We start from the raw sequence: 13,863 nt of genomic DNA, 5'->3' as shown, positions 1-13,863 counted from the left end.
GGGGACATCTGTGTTAGCAGGGAAAAGAAAAGAGAAAGTCATCACCATCATGTACACTGGTCTCTTCAAAGCCAGGACACACCTGGGGTTTCACTTCCCTCCCTCTCACTGCTTCTCACACACACAGTTTTTTAATTCCCAGGAGTGGCTTGGCAGTTCAAATGGTCTCCCCCACCTCCTTTCCCTCCTTCCTCTGCGCCACAGGCTCTATGTCTGGCTGTGTAAACATAATAATAATAATAATAATCAATCTCAGCTGCTTGTCATAATTCTTAATGCACTGATCTCTTCTCAGAGATGATGTGTGTGTGACTTAACATGGTACGTTTCAGCATTTCTCGTTTAGGGAATTTACCAGAGAGTGTTACTGGTGAACATGTAAATGCATCAGAGATGCCACGGCCTGCTGTCCAACGACAGCACCCTTAACTCAGCCCTCTGGAGCACACGCACTATTCCGCATGACCCTAAATGTGCCCATTCCTGGCCCAATCCTGCCATGTCCTTCCCAATGTGCTGAGGCCTTTACTAGGTGAGTAGAACACTGGGGCTCTGTGGAGCTCATGTAACCCCTGGTCCTGCCCTCCTCATTCATGAATATTCCTTACTCAGGGAAGTAATCCGGCTGACTTCTTCAGAACTACTCACAGGAGTTAAGGTATCTGGGCTGTGCCACAAATGAAAGTACATCTGGGTTGTGTGGCAACCCTGATCTGCAACGTCCCCCTTGTTTTTGTGATTCAAATCTTAGCCCTAATGTTCAGCGCACAGCTGGTTTTTTGCATTCATTCATTTCAAAGAGTTCAGTTCTAATCCTGTTAAAATCAAGGGATGTTTTGCTATTGGCCTCGCTAGGAGTAGGACTGGGCCCAAAATGTGCACACTGGGAAGCTTGGCATGCAGAATCTGAAACTGGTACTGCAGAGGCCTATTGCAAAAGACTCTGGATTTGACCAGGGCCGTGTCCCCCATTTTAAAACGGCATCAGAAAAGTCCCACTAGATTGAGAAGCTTTCCTCCTGGGCTCCTGCACGGTCAGTGCTGTAGTAAAAGGGCCCAGTGCACAAATGTGGAGTATATGAAATTTGAAGTGACTGTGCGAATTAATGCTCCCCTGTCAAACTAAATATGGTAGTGAAAATTTAGAAGGTGGAATGACTGCGTGAGATAGGAGAATCTAGAGTCTATCTAAGGTACTTCTACATGGTGGTATCTAAACACCTCACAATCCTTAATGTATTTATTCTAATAACACCACTATGAGGTAGGGAAGTGCTATTATCCCCACTTTACAGATGGGAAACTGAGGCACAGAGCCACTACAGCTGCTATAGCGGCACAACTACATCTCTACCCCGATATAACGCGACCCGATATAACACAAGTTCGGATATAACGTGGTAAAGCAGCGCTTGGGGGGGGGCAGGGTTGCGCGCTCCGGTGGATCAAAGCAAGTTCGATATAACACAGTTTCACCTATAACGTGGTAAGATTTTTTGGCTCCCGAGGACAGCGTTATAGTGGGGTAGAGGTGCACTGCAGTGTAGCTGTGCCAGTCTTGTGCCCAGGTTGCTGCTGTAACCACTGGACCATCCTGCCTCTCATCAAGGGTGATTGGACTCTGAGGCAACAAAATTCATAGTGTGTGTGCATGTATATATATATACATATAGATAGACATAAATAATTTTTAATTCTCCATACCTGTTACTCATATCATTTTAGATTATTAAGAATGACAGAATCTGAAAAAAACTTTTTTTAATGTTTGCATGTAAATTTGGACAATGAAAAAAAAATCACTGAAGTCAGTTTCTTTGTCTTTATTTATTATGTGTATATAGAGAATTTTGCTTTCTGGCTGTCAAGCCATGGCACAATGTTGCCCAGTGTGGACTGTAAACACCAAAGGGAATGTTTACTTGTTTTTTTTTTTTAAATATATTCAGTGGAAAATTAATAAAAACAAATGGACACATTTCTGTTGGTTATTGTCTTTTTTCAAACTGGTCTGAGAGTTTTTGACTAAAAAGAAGCAGAATTTGGGGCCAAATTTGATCTAAAAGTATCCCTCTAAGAGGGAGGTTTTCAAAAGGAGGCTGAATACCCATCTGTCTTGGATGGTTTAGACCAGGGATTCTCAAACTTCATTGCACCGCGATCCTGTTCTGACAAAAAAAAAAAAAATACTACATAACCCCAGGAGGTGGGACCAAAACCTGAGCCCACCCGAGCCCTGATGCTCCAGGCGGGGAGGGCCAAAGCCCGAGGGCTTCAGCCCTAGGCGGGGGGCTTGTAACCTGAGTGCTACCGCCCAGGGCTGAAGCCCTTGGGCTTCGGCCCCAGGCCCCATCAAGTCTAACACTAGCTCTGGCGACCTCATTCAAAAGGGGTTGTGACACACTTTGAGGTCCCGACCCACAGTTTGAGAACTGCTGGTTTAGACACAACAAAGCCTGCATCTTGGCAGGAGCTTAGACTAGATCAGTGGTTTTCAAAGTTCGGATCACAACCCAGTACTGGGTCGCAGAATGCAAGGCACTGGGTGGCCTTGCTCAGCACCCAGGGACCCTGGTGGCCGACCAGTAAAAACTAGTAGTCCCTACCTGTTCTGACACCGCGCTGCGCCCCGGAAGCCGCCAGCAGCAGGTCTGGCTTATAGGCAGCGGGCGCCACGGGTTCCACGCATTGCCCCTGCCCCGAGCAGCAGCTCCGCACTCCCATTGGCTGGGAACTGGCCAATGGGAGCAGGGGGTGGGCGATGCCTGCAGGTGAGAGCCGCAAGGAGCCGCTGGCGTGCCTCTACCTAGGAGCCAGTCCTGCTGGCCAAGTCCGGGATGCAGCATTGTCCATGGTGCCAGGACAGGCACTAAGCCTGCCTCTGCACCCCATCTGCGCCGCTGACCGGGAGCCGCCGGAGGTAAGCCCGTGCCCCAATCCCTTCCCCAGCCCTGAGCCCCCCTAAACCTGGAGCCCCTTCCTGCGCCCCAACCCCTTCATCCCCGGCCCTACCCTAGAGCCCGCACCCAGAGAGAGCCCTGACCCCCACCTGCACCCCCACCCTAGCCCAGAGCCCCCTCCCACACCCTGAACCCCTCATTCCTGGCCCCACGCCCGCACCCCAATCCTCTGCCCCAGCCCTGAGCCCCCTCCGGGTCATGGACATCAATAATTTTCTTCAACTGGGTCACCAGAAAAAAAGTTTGAAAACCACTGGACTAGATCCTTGCGGTCCCTTCTAGCTCTATGGTTCTAGCATTATATGACAAAGCTGAAATGCTGTTACTATATTTTATGTAATGTAAGAACTCACACCTGCAAATCTTTACCTTCATTGGCCGGAATCATTCTTAGGGAAATCAATGGGAATATTTGTGTGACTAACGTTTGCAGGATTGGGCCCTAAATTCCAGCCTGTGTCCACGTCTCTGAGTGCAGCATTGCACATCCGTATGGCGCTTAAAAATGAGTTGAAACAAATCTTGAGAGGGACTCACTGAAAGCCCTTGATCAAGTCACTCACCGCTTTGTGCCTCAGTTTCCCTACCTGTAAAATGAGACCATCAGATGAACACACACTCCGGAGACCCTTTATCTGAAGAGGAAGGGACACTGCGTAGCTGGGCTGAGCATGAGCCTCCCGCCCCTAGGGGACCCCCCACCCGGAGATCCCCACACCAAGATCGTCAGAGGCCCCGGCTCCCCCCAGCCCCTGGGCGCTGCGCCCCGCCCTCCAGCTGTGCGCGGCCGGTCGCAGCTGGCAGGGCTGGCGCTGGCCGCGGGGCGCTAGGACCCGGCGGAAGGCAGGGGGCGGCGAGGCACGTCAAAGGGCCGCGCCGAGCGGACACCCCTGAGCCCGGCAACCGGGGCCCGGGCGGGGAGCGGCCGCCGCCCCGCGGTAAGGGCGGGCACAGGGGGCATCGGGTGGCCCCGCGCGTGCCCCGAAAGGGGGGGCTGGAGTGGGGGGGGGTGGCCCCGCGCGTGCCCCGAAAGGGGGGGGGGGAGGGGGGGGGGGGGGGCCCCGTGCGTGCGCCGTAGGGGGGGGGGGGGTGTTGGTGGGCTCGGTCCTGCATCTGCTCTGAAATGAGAGCGGGTGGGGGGTGCCCACATGAGACCCTGTTACTGGAAGGCGCCACATTTTCTCACAGAAACACTCTTCCCCCCCCCCCCGCAAAGTGCCCAGTGTAGGGTGGATCTGGGGGGGGGGGCGAACCAGACACCAGCTGCCCTGGAGAAGCCCTACTGGGGGTGGGCTTGTGGCATGAGAGTGAACCGATCACCGTGGGGGAGAAGGGGGTGCACTGCTGGATTCACGAGTGACTGCCACCGATTGCCAAATCCAGGGTTGCTCAGGATCCCGTCTGGCCAATTGCCCTGAAAATGTAAAAAAAAATTCGGATGGTACCAAAATAAAGTCATAAGAGCGTCTCCGTTGACTAGATGCGCAGGTTGTCACCAGCTTCCAAACAGCATCATTAAGAACACAGATACCCTCCATCCACTGGGACCTCCCAAACCCATTGACAAGAGCGCTGCATTGGGCTGAGTGGATCAGTACATTTTCCTATCTGCTGTAATCCAGGTACACACCTGGGATGTGAGCCAAACCCCATTGTAATGGATGGAAGGACTGATCTTAGTGGGTTCTGGGTCAGACCCATGGTCCCCCATCCTCACCATAGTAAGCCTTATGCTGGGGCGGGGGGAGGGTTAGCCATTACAAACTGTGGTCTTGTCCTGCAGTTGTCCTCAGGTGGGTGCAGGTGTCTCTGTGTGGATTCATCTGCAGGATTAGGGTCTTTGTGAGAGGAAGGATGGTCTGAGGTTGAAGATACAAGCATGAGACACTGAAGAGCTGGGTTTTGTTCCCTGCTCTGCCACAGACCTCCTGTATGTCCTGGGGTGGAGGCCTAGATTATTAATTATTATTATTTATTTTAAGGTATTTAGGTGTTGCTGCACTCAGTCACAGTCAATAGAATTTAGGTTCTGAAGTGCCTCAATCCCTTTTGGAAATGAAATTTAGACTTCTAAATCAGTTAGGCATTGCAACACTGAGGGCAGCCCTGCCTAAATACCTTCAAAATCTATGGCCTTAGTCTCTCTGTGCCTCAGTTCCCCAGATAATGGCACTTCCCTGCCTCGTAGGGTGTTGTGAAGATAAGTACATTAATAATTGTGATGTGCTCAGCTACTGTCTAACAGAGGCCATATAAGTACCTCACATGAGAGGGGAGTTTGGTTTTATAAAACACTTTTTTCCATGTCAATACAATTTTGTTGTTTGGCTTTAATCCTTCCCCTGCAGTGTTTGCAACTCAAACATGCTGCATTTTGTTAGGGCAGGTGAACCAGAAAGGGAAATAGACAAAATTGTGAAACTGATTAGCTTATTTTCATTGCCCAGGCTAATGCAAAAAACAAACAAAAACCACCCCCAAACAAACAAAAACAAAACAAAATCATATATTCCAAAACATTAACAAACAAGAAACACTCCCACAAACAGCAGAAACCCTTCTAAGTACATTCAGATTTGCAATTTGAGGTGTTATCAAGAACACAAGGACAGATGTCATCTTGTGCAAAATTATGATTTGTAACCCACTATCCCTTTAACTGGGCTCCTGAGCTCGGATCTGCGAGCAAACCCGATGGCACTTCAAGTAGATGGGGGCTATGCGGCCTTTGAAAATCAGGCCCCGTTGTTGGTTTGTGTAATAGCAGTTAGTGTGCGCGCAAATATCTAGAGTGTGGAATTTTGCTGTGGGCATGGAGGTAATGGGGGAGAGGGATCTGAATGGTGCCATGAGCTGAGAGGAAAAACTCCTTTCCCAATTCCTTCCCAGGTTACCGGAAAGATGACCACCCTCACCCGGCAAGATCTCAACTTTGGACAAGGTAGCGTAGCATGCTGCTCTCCAGAAGCTGGTGAGGCTTCTTGCTGGCACAGGGAGTCATGTGGAGGTAGAGCTGGCTCTGCCTTGGAGTGTTGGTCTTCTACCCCTCAACTACTGCTGCGAATGGGGTGCCACATGTACCGTACAGGGAAACCGGGACACCTTTATGCCTTGCTGGTGGGTTGTAGTATTGCAGGTCAGAGGTTATGATGACCACTGTCCTGCCCTGTTATGATCTTGGAAGCTCACAAGCTAAGCTGGGGTAGCTCTGGTCATACTTGGAAGTGAGACCTGTAAGGAGCACTTACAGGTCAACTTGCATCATTATATTTTTACATGGGTATATCATTAAATTCTGCCTTCCTCCAGTTCACCTGCAGTTTCAATTGGATACATGATTTTTCTTTACTTCCGGTCATAAATGGTTGTATAATGTTGCTGTGGTGTTAAATAGTTGGTGCATTCCACCCTAGAGGTGGTTACATCTCAGTGGTGAATGCAGTGATCTCCAAGGTAAAACGCTTTGGGAGGACAGTCATTTCACCGCAGTTCCTAAAACAAGCAGTGTACAGATAAGCTGAAGATCGTGGGCAGCAGTTAACCCGCAGATTCCTGCAGCCAGGAAATATTTGCTGGGCTTGTTTTTCTTTACCTGCTTTGCTCCACCACCTCTTTCTGTTCTCTAGTGGTTGCAGATGTTCTCTCGGAGTTTCTTGAAGTGGCTGTTCACCTCATCCTTTATGTTAGAGAAGTTTACCCCATTGGGATCTTTCAGAAGAGGAAAAAATACAATGTACCAGTCCAGGTAGGAGTCTCTCCTGTAGCTCTATGGCTATGAGGAAATACACAGTTAAGCAGAGAGCATGCTGTATGTTCAAAAGCACTATCGAAGAGGTAGGTATTATTAGTAATGCTTCGGCTCAAGGAGGTGCTACTAGAATGGCATTTGTGGCCATGAATGAGATATTGGAGGTGCATTTGTTCTGGCCTGTGCCTAACTGAATTAGTTTATATTTGAACAAATGAAAACCCTTAATTATTTTCAAAGTGAATTGAGTGGTCCTGAAAAGGGATGAATTAACAACCCTGGAGTTTGAAACGTTACACTTATGCACAGAACAGATAGATCACAGGCAACAGCAGTACATGCTGCCCCCCACAATGTGCTGTAATCCTGGCTGGGAGGGACTATCTCTAAGAAAGACCAATTGTGAGTGGACACTGGTTAGGCTAGTTGTCAGCAGACCCCACTAGACTTATTTCCCATAAGCCACTGCACAGTTATCAGATGACAACAACTTCCAATCACCACTTACCTCTGCTGGATTTGAACTGGCAACCTAGTGGTAAAATATTCCATCACAGTAGCAACCCCCTGAGGCCCTGCAGCCCACCAGCCTTTCTGCTATTTGATCTGAGTTCTCATTCTGTTTGCACAGATGTCCTGTCATCCAGAGCTGAATCGGTACATCCAGGACACGTTGCATTGTGTGAAGCCACTGTTAGAGAAGGTGAGGCCATGCCAGAGACCCTCGTATGGGGCATGCCCCCTGCCCCAACTGCGCTAGTCACAAATAGAGAACTTTACAGAGATTTGTATAGCGCACTGGTCTCCAAACTTTTCAGGGTCACACTCCCCCTAACCCTGTCTGCCCCTCCCTCCCCCGGAGGCTGGGGCCGCAACTCCTGGGGGAAGTGGGGAAACACAGTAAAGGGTCCAAGACTGGGGCTGGGAACAGAGCCACAGCCAGGGGCTGGGGCCAGGGCCGAAACCATGGCTGGGAGCAGGACTGGGGGCAGAGCAGGGCTGGGTGGCATTCTCTCCCTGCCCCCCATGGGTGCTGGCCCAGGTCTGCCACTCTCCCCCCCAAGTTCCTCTGCACCCCCTTAGGAGGGATGCACCCCACAGTTTGGGGACCACTGGTATAGAGTTAGTGACCTAATCAGTTTCCCCACAACCAGGGTCCAGGTTTGGTGTTATTCATTTATTCACATTGAAACAGGTGAAGGGACACCAGCAGACTGCTAACTAATATATATATATATGTCCTTAACTATGGTATGTTACAAATAATTAAAATTGAAACACTTAAAAAAAAGGGTTATAAATCCAGGAGACACTTAGTCACTAGTAACTTTACTCAGGTGAGCAGCCTTATGGAAGTCAGGGAGACTATTAATGCAAGCAAAATCAGACACCTGCTTAAGGCCTCAATCCTGCAGTGCGGTCTGGCTGTGCAGAGCTCATTGCCTTAGTCGGTTTTTTAATCTCCGCAGTTTGGGGTTTGCTCTCCGTTTGGAGGATTGAAGTAGGGCAGTTTCACTTCCTGGTTAATTTTCATCAATTTCACTTCTGAGCATTAGCCACAAAGCTGCAGTGGTTGGTTGCCCACACCACGGGGAAATATCATTGGTTTATTTTTTTAAGCACTCTTTCCATTGTAACTCAATAGATAATAGTCTGTTGGCTTTAGGATTTTTAAACGCTTATTTTTACATAAACTAAATTATGGAGCCAAACTTGCCTTACTGGTGCTGTGAGTGTGAACTGTCCTCTGCCTTGTATTGTCCCTGAGTTGGGAGTGTATATATTGCATGCCTTGTGTCTAATCCCCTGGGGGAGGTGGAAGCCTATGATGGCTGCACGTTGCCTCTCCATGTAGAGGTAGCTAGAGAGGGAAATGTCCTATTTGGTGGACTGCAGCTCGCTACAGGTCTTGGGGGTAGTCCTCCAACAGGGATCTCCTATCCAATAATAAACTGGTAGGGCATTTGGTTGTAGCCAGAGCAATCCAGCAGCCTTTCTAAAGCACTGGGAAAACATTGAAGTGATGTGGGGCTAGAGCAGATAAGTATGTTCCTGATTCATAGGGAGCATCAGAGACAGGGGGGAGCAGAGGAAAAGGGATGGTCTGGTGGGGAGCTCCTGACCGGGTGTCTGTGCTTGCAGAATGACGTGGAGAAGGTGGTGGTAGTAATCCTGGATAAAGAGCACCATCCAGTGGAGAGATTTGTCTTTGAGATCACTCAGCCACCTCTACTTTCCATCAGGTAAAGATTCCCTTCTACCAGCCCAGTGCAGCCAGTGCCTGCTTCCCTCTCCCTGTGTTCAACTTTGGGAGCTGATATTGGAAACAACTACCCCTCCCTCTGGGCCCGGGAGCTCCCCTAATGATCTGTCTCCTCCCCAGCTCGGACTCGCTGCTGTCCCACGTGGAGCAGTTGCTCCGTGCCTTCATCCTGAAGATTAGCGTGTGTGATGCCGTGCTCGACAATAACCCCCCAGGTAGGACTGAAAGCCTTCTCTTCTACAGGGAGGGCTCTAACTGCCGTTCCAGTGATACTCACTGGCTGATTTTACATAAAACTCTTTGCGTAAGGGGTGGTAAAATGTCTCTCTAGTGTGTTTGTCCAGGAGAGAGTTTGTTTTGCACAGCTGGGCTCACTACCACTCAGACAGGCAGAAATGGAGATTTAAAGAAAAAGTACAGGGGATTTAATCTCCCAAAGATCACAGGGCATGGTGCATATTAGACATATGCAGCATCACTGAAATGCAACCAGCTCTGGGGTGGAAGGCAGCAGCCAACTGGCAAAGAGCATCCCGCTGAAAAGGTGGGGGTAGAAATAAAATTTTGATCACGAGCACTGGAGCAAAATCCGAATCCTATAAAAGGTGCCCTGGGCCAGTTGCATCGGGGGCCTGGAGATGGCAATAGGTTTACAGGAGAGGGGAAGGTGGAGACCATGGAGGAGTCCATGGTTTCTGGTGCTAAGGAGACTGCTAGCAAAGTCAGAGAGAGCAGAAAATGACAGGTTACTTTCCCAGTCCCTTTTGGAAAGGAACATGTCTTGGTATTTACCTAGCTGTGGATGATCCCTGTTACCTCCCAGGCCTCTGGCCATCGGATTACAGTGCCTTCCTCTCATCCCTGCCCCATCCCTTCTAGGCTGCACCTTCACTGTCCTGGTTCATACACGGGAGGCTGCCACGCGAAACATGGAGAAGATCCAGGTGATAAAGGTAGGTGATGCCTCTGTCTGCTTGTTGCTTGCGGTGAGCTGCATGGTAAAGAAGGATGGACGTGAATTAAGGTGCTGCAGCTTTGGATTCTCCTTTCATCAGTGGGACTGTATTATCGTTCCCTGGAAGGGCTGGGCCACAGCAATTCCTGAGGTCTCGAAGAGCTCTCCCAAGACCTCTCCTTAACAAGGAAGGGGTGAAGTTTTGCACTTGGAACATACATGCAGTGTTGCAGGTGTCTGGCCCTTTGAGGGGCATTGGGCCCAGCCCCGCCTGCGACTGATGAGGTGATTATAAAAGCTAACAAGTAGCCCAGTTGGGAGAGCTGCGGAGAGCAGGAAGGCTCCTGTTGGAGACCCTTGGACTAGGGTTATAGGAAGTAGGTTGGCTCCTGAGGTGGGACCTAGAGCAGGGGGTTCTCAAACTTCATTGCACTGCGACCCCCTTCTGACAACAAAAATTACTACATGGCCCCAGTAGGGGGGAACTGAACCCTGAGCCTGCCCCATCCCTGCCACCCTGGATTTGGGGGCCAAAGGCTTCAGCCCCAGGCAGGGGGCCTGTAATCTCAGCCCCATTGCCCAAGGCTGAAGCCCTCAGGCTTGGGCCCCAGACAGCGGGGCACAGGCTTTGGCTTCGGCCCCTGGCCCCAGCAAATCTAAAGTAGCCCTGGCGACCCACGGTTTGAGAACCACTGCAAGGTAGATCCCAGGCAGATGGGGGAAGAGCCACCAGGAGTGAGAGGCGCTGACTGGCAGCCCCTGGGTCAGGGGAAGGGACTAGTTTGCGATGTGGAATTTGTTACCAGTTTTACATGAAACCCTGCGAAGGGCCTGAACCAGACAGCGGGCAGTGCCCCTAAGGCTGGGTGGACAGGCCAGCAGCCTCAGTGCATGTTAGCCAGTACATCCTCACAACACCGCCCTGGGGAAATAGCATACCTGTCTTCCAGAAGGGCAAGTCACTAAGGGCTTGATCTTGCAAGGTGCTGAGCCCCCTTTCCCCTATGGGACACGTAACCCACTGAGTTCTTCCGCTGTAGCCCCAGTGCAGAGGTGAGGGCTGGAAGTGGAGGTCTGGGGAGGGAATTGGAGGAGGAGATTGAGGTCTCTGGGTGCATAGGGTAAGGAGCCCTTAGTAATCAGAGACCTCTGCTGTTAAACCCGGCTGAGGGGTGGGCATTGGCAGTGTGTGGATTAGCAAGGCTTTCCAGTATAAACCACTCCTTAAAGCTGTGGGCTCCGTTACCTCCCCAGCCAGGCACGTGCTCTGCCTCTGCTCCTCACCCAGCCTGATCTATGGTCCCCCTCAAATCCTCATGTTCGTCCCTCCTTACTCCTTTACCATAGACCCAATGACTGGGAAGGAGGGGAGGGGGAGCACTTGTGGGGTGCAGAAGGCTAGAGGGAGGGGCAGTAGTGGATCCCTGCCACCTCCACCCAACGCTGCTCCCATTTCTAGCCCTCTGAGGAGCCCAGAAAGGGAGGGTGCTTTCTCCTGTCTGAGGAAGCCTCTTCTATTCCTGCTGGCAGGATTTCCCATGGATCCTGGCAGATGAGCAGGACGTGCACATGCATGACCCCCGGCTAATCCCCCTGAAGACCATGACGTCGGATATCTTAAAGGTGAGCAGAGCGCTCTAGCCCAGGCTGGCATGAGCGTTACTTCAATCCATGCAAACTCCCCGGGGTGAGGGGAATCTGTCCCCCACTGCCGTCATCTACAGGGCAACGGCTTAGCGCTGCTGTGAAGTATCTTACCCCAGCAGGAGCCGCTGGTACTACTGAGTGCACTGAGCCCAGGCAAGCTTGGGAGGGCAGGACTTCCCCATCTCAAGCATGAAACCTGTTTGTGGCAGGATGCCCTGACCCCATTATCCCATCACCAGAAAGTTCAGCCTGGCCCAGACCATCTACGTGTACAGGGGCTGGGGAGTGAGGTGCCCAATGGGCAAGCCAAAGAACACCCAACCCTGCTCGTTGGAGGTGGGAGAGGCCACGCCACAGCCACTGCTGGAGGGCTGGGTTGTAGCTCCTGTCTGTCAACGCTGTGTGTTTGAGTGGAACCCCTGCCCACGAACAGTGGGATTGTGAGGGGCTGAGCACCTCTGGGAAATGTGCCCAGAATTCCCCTTGGGAACTGTGCTCTTGAAGGACTGGGCCCTAGAGCAAGAATAAATCCCTGGACTGAATTTCATGGGGGTGAATCCTGCTCCACAGCACCAGTTTACACCATCTCATGCAAACAGACTCCGATCACAGGGGCAACCTATGGAGAAGACCCAGTGGATTAAGTTTGGTTTCCCCCCTCTACAGTACAGTTCCCTATAGAAGATATTAAACCAATACTACTACACTCACCCTTTCTGAACCCCTTCTGTTACTCTCTTCTAGATGCAGCTTTACGTAGAAGAAAGAGCCCACAAAGGTACCTGATGCTGACTCTTCCCATCACCTTCAACCTTGTCCAAGGCTCAGATCTTCCAGAGGAATCCGGTGTCTTCTAGGGGGATGCAACTTGTCTTGTTAACAGGTGCTTCTTCAGCTGGCCTCCTGAGTGACTTCATGTCCATTGAGCAGCTCCCCACAGCCAAGCTGCCTATAGGTTTAAAATGCTCTTACCGCTATATATAGAACTGACTCCTACATGTGAACAGGCTGTGTGGGGTGTGTGTGTGTGTGTATGTGTTTGTTACAGCAAATCCACAGATGCAAGACGTGAGGGATGTCATGTAAACTGCAAGTGGGAATCAGTCCTTCTCACTTGCTCTTTATGATCCCGCTTTGACCCTTTATAGGGCAGCTCAATTGCACATTGGTACTTGTATGTGAACGTCCATTTTGTGTACGTACCTCTGAGCCTCCAGCTGGATAACTTGGGCGTGTTCTGTGGGAAGCCTAAGCTCGTATGACTCCACCGAAATCGCTCGACTTACAGCTGGGATGAGTGGGGCCTTATCTACAATGTGTGTGTCCACTGTGAGTGAGTGATCTGTAGAGCTGTCAATAAATACTGAGCAAGTTCTACCATCGCGGAGCTAGCCTGAATTGTGTCAAAGGCCGTGTGGTAGATGCACAGGCCTGTACTGGTCAGAACCATTTCACTCTGTGACCAAGTATATCTGGCCCCATTGCACGCAGTAGACTTGCTCTCTCTTCATTTTCAGCGTTAGACACAAGTGATGGCCCCATGTTTCCATGGGCAAGATCTAGGAGGGGTGGAGAACGTCCCCTGGATTCCTTTGGAGTCCCAGTCTCCCCCTGTACACTTACATCTCCAGGGGGAGAGGGATCCAGCCCTCCGATCCCCTGGATCCCCAGGAAACTAGGGCTGTACACACAAGGTGCTGGGCCTCCCTCTGCCACCCCCTGTCTACATCACAGATGTGCTGCCACCACTCACACTTCTCTCAAGGAGAGGAGGCTCCCATGGCAAAGGTAATACAACACCAGTCTCTTGCCTCTCAATGAAGGGTCTCCACGCCATCCTGTGGGGGAAACAATAGGCAGGTGCATTGTCCATGCAGCATAGACCCATCTCCTGCTCAGGCCCCGCCCCCCCTCAGTCAGGGCACTCTTTGATGTGCAGTGCTGTTACGCTGCAAGCTGAGGCCAGAGCTGGAGTTTGTTTGAGGGAGGGGTTTTGCAAAAAGCACTTGAAGTTGTTCCACTCTATTACCATTGAAATTTATGGCAAAACTCCCCTTGACTTTCCTGGGAGCAGTGGTAGAGTGGGGTGGGGGGTTTCACTGAAGTCGATACAACACCCTTTAGAAAAAACAGGGTTGCAGAAGACCTCAAAGTAGTAGAATCTTGTAGTACTGGTGAGGGTAGAAAAGGGAAGAGCATCGTTTGCCTATTGGCTTCTAGACAGTGTTGGCAAGGCTGGCACAAACACCCTTGATGACAAATCAGTGAGATGGCCAGCATGGCATCACCC

General features: G+C 50.9%; 1 protein-coding gene across 2 annotated transcripts; it reads left to right on the top strand.

Moving 5' to 3' along the window:
• The first annotated feature begins 3,768 nt into the window (after window positions 1–3,768).
• MAD2L2 (mitotic arrest deficient 2 like 2) lies at window positions 3,769–12,956 on the top strand. Of its 2 annotated transcripts, none has more exons than XM_034753564.1 (9): window positions 3,769–3,898; window positions 5,850–5,901; window positions 6,587–6,705; window positions 7,340–7,411; window positions 8,851–8,951; window positions 9,092–9,186; window positions 9,851–9,924; window positions 11,457–11,549; window positions 12,318–12,956. In XM_034753564.1, exons 2-9 carry the CDS (start codon window positions 5,862–5,864, stop codon window positions 12,357–12,359), a joined length of 636 nt encoding a protein of 211 aa, XP_034609455.1. In that variant the 5' UTR covers window positions 3,769–3,898; window positions 5,850–5,861; the 3' UTR covers window positions 12,360–12,956. The 2 variants fall into 2 exon arrangements, with proteins under 2 accessions (XP_034609455.1, XP_034609456.1); XM_034753565.1 differs by lacking the exon at window positions 3,769–3,898 and adding an exon at window positions 4,332–4,582.
• The last annotated feature ends 907 nt before the right edge of the window (window positions 12,957–13,863 follow it).

This window comes from Trachemys scripta, chromosome 19 (assembly GCF_013100865.1).
Source record: "Trachemys scripta elegans isolate TJP31775 chromosome 19, CAS_Tse_1.0, whole genome shotgun sequence".
In the NCBI taxonomy this organism is placed as follows: domain Eukaryota; kingdom Metazoa; phylum Chordata; order Testudines; family Emydidae; genus Trachemys; species Trachemys scripta.
Note: the sequence above shows the minus strand (reverse complement) of the source record. Positions and strands in the feature narration are given on the sequence as shown.

What these genes read in the sequence shown, in the direction of transcription:
- MAD2L2 (XM_034753564.1), top strand. Translation starts at nt 5,862, where the DNA reads ATGACCACCCTCACCCGGCAAGATCTCAACTTTGGACAAG. An exon ending in GCTCGACAATAACCCCCCAG is followed by an intron (nt 9,187 to 9,850) that starts GTAGGACTGAAA and finishes CATCCCTTCTAG; the next exon opens with GCTGCACCTTCACTGTCCTG. An exon ending in AGAAGATCCAGGTGATAAAG is followed by an intron (nt 9,925 to 11,456) that starts GTAGGTGATGCC and finishes TCCTGCTGGCAG; the next exon opens with GATTTCCCATGGATCCTGGC.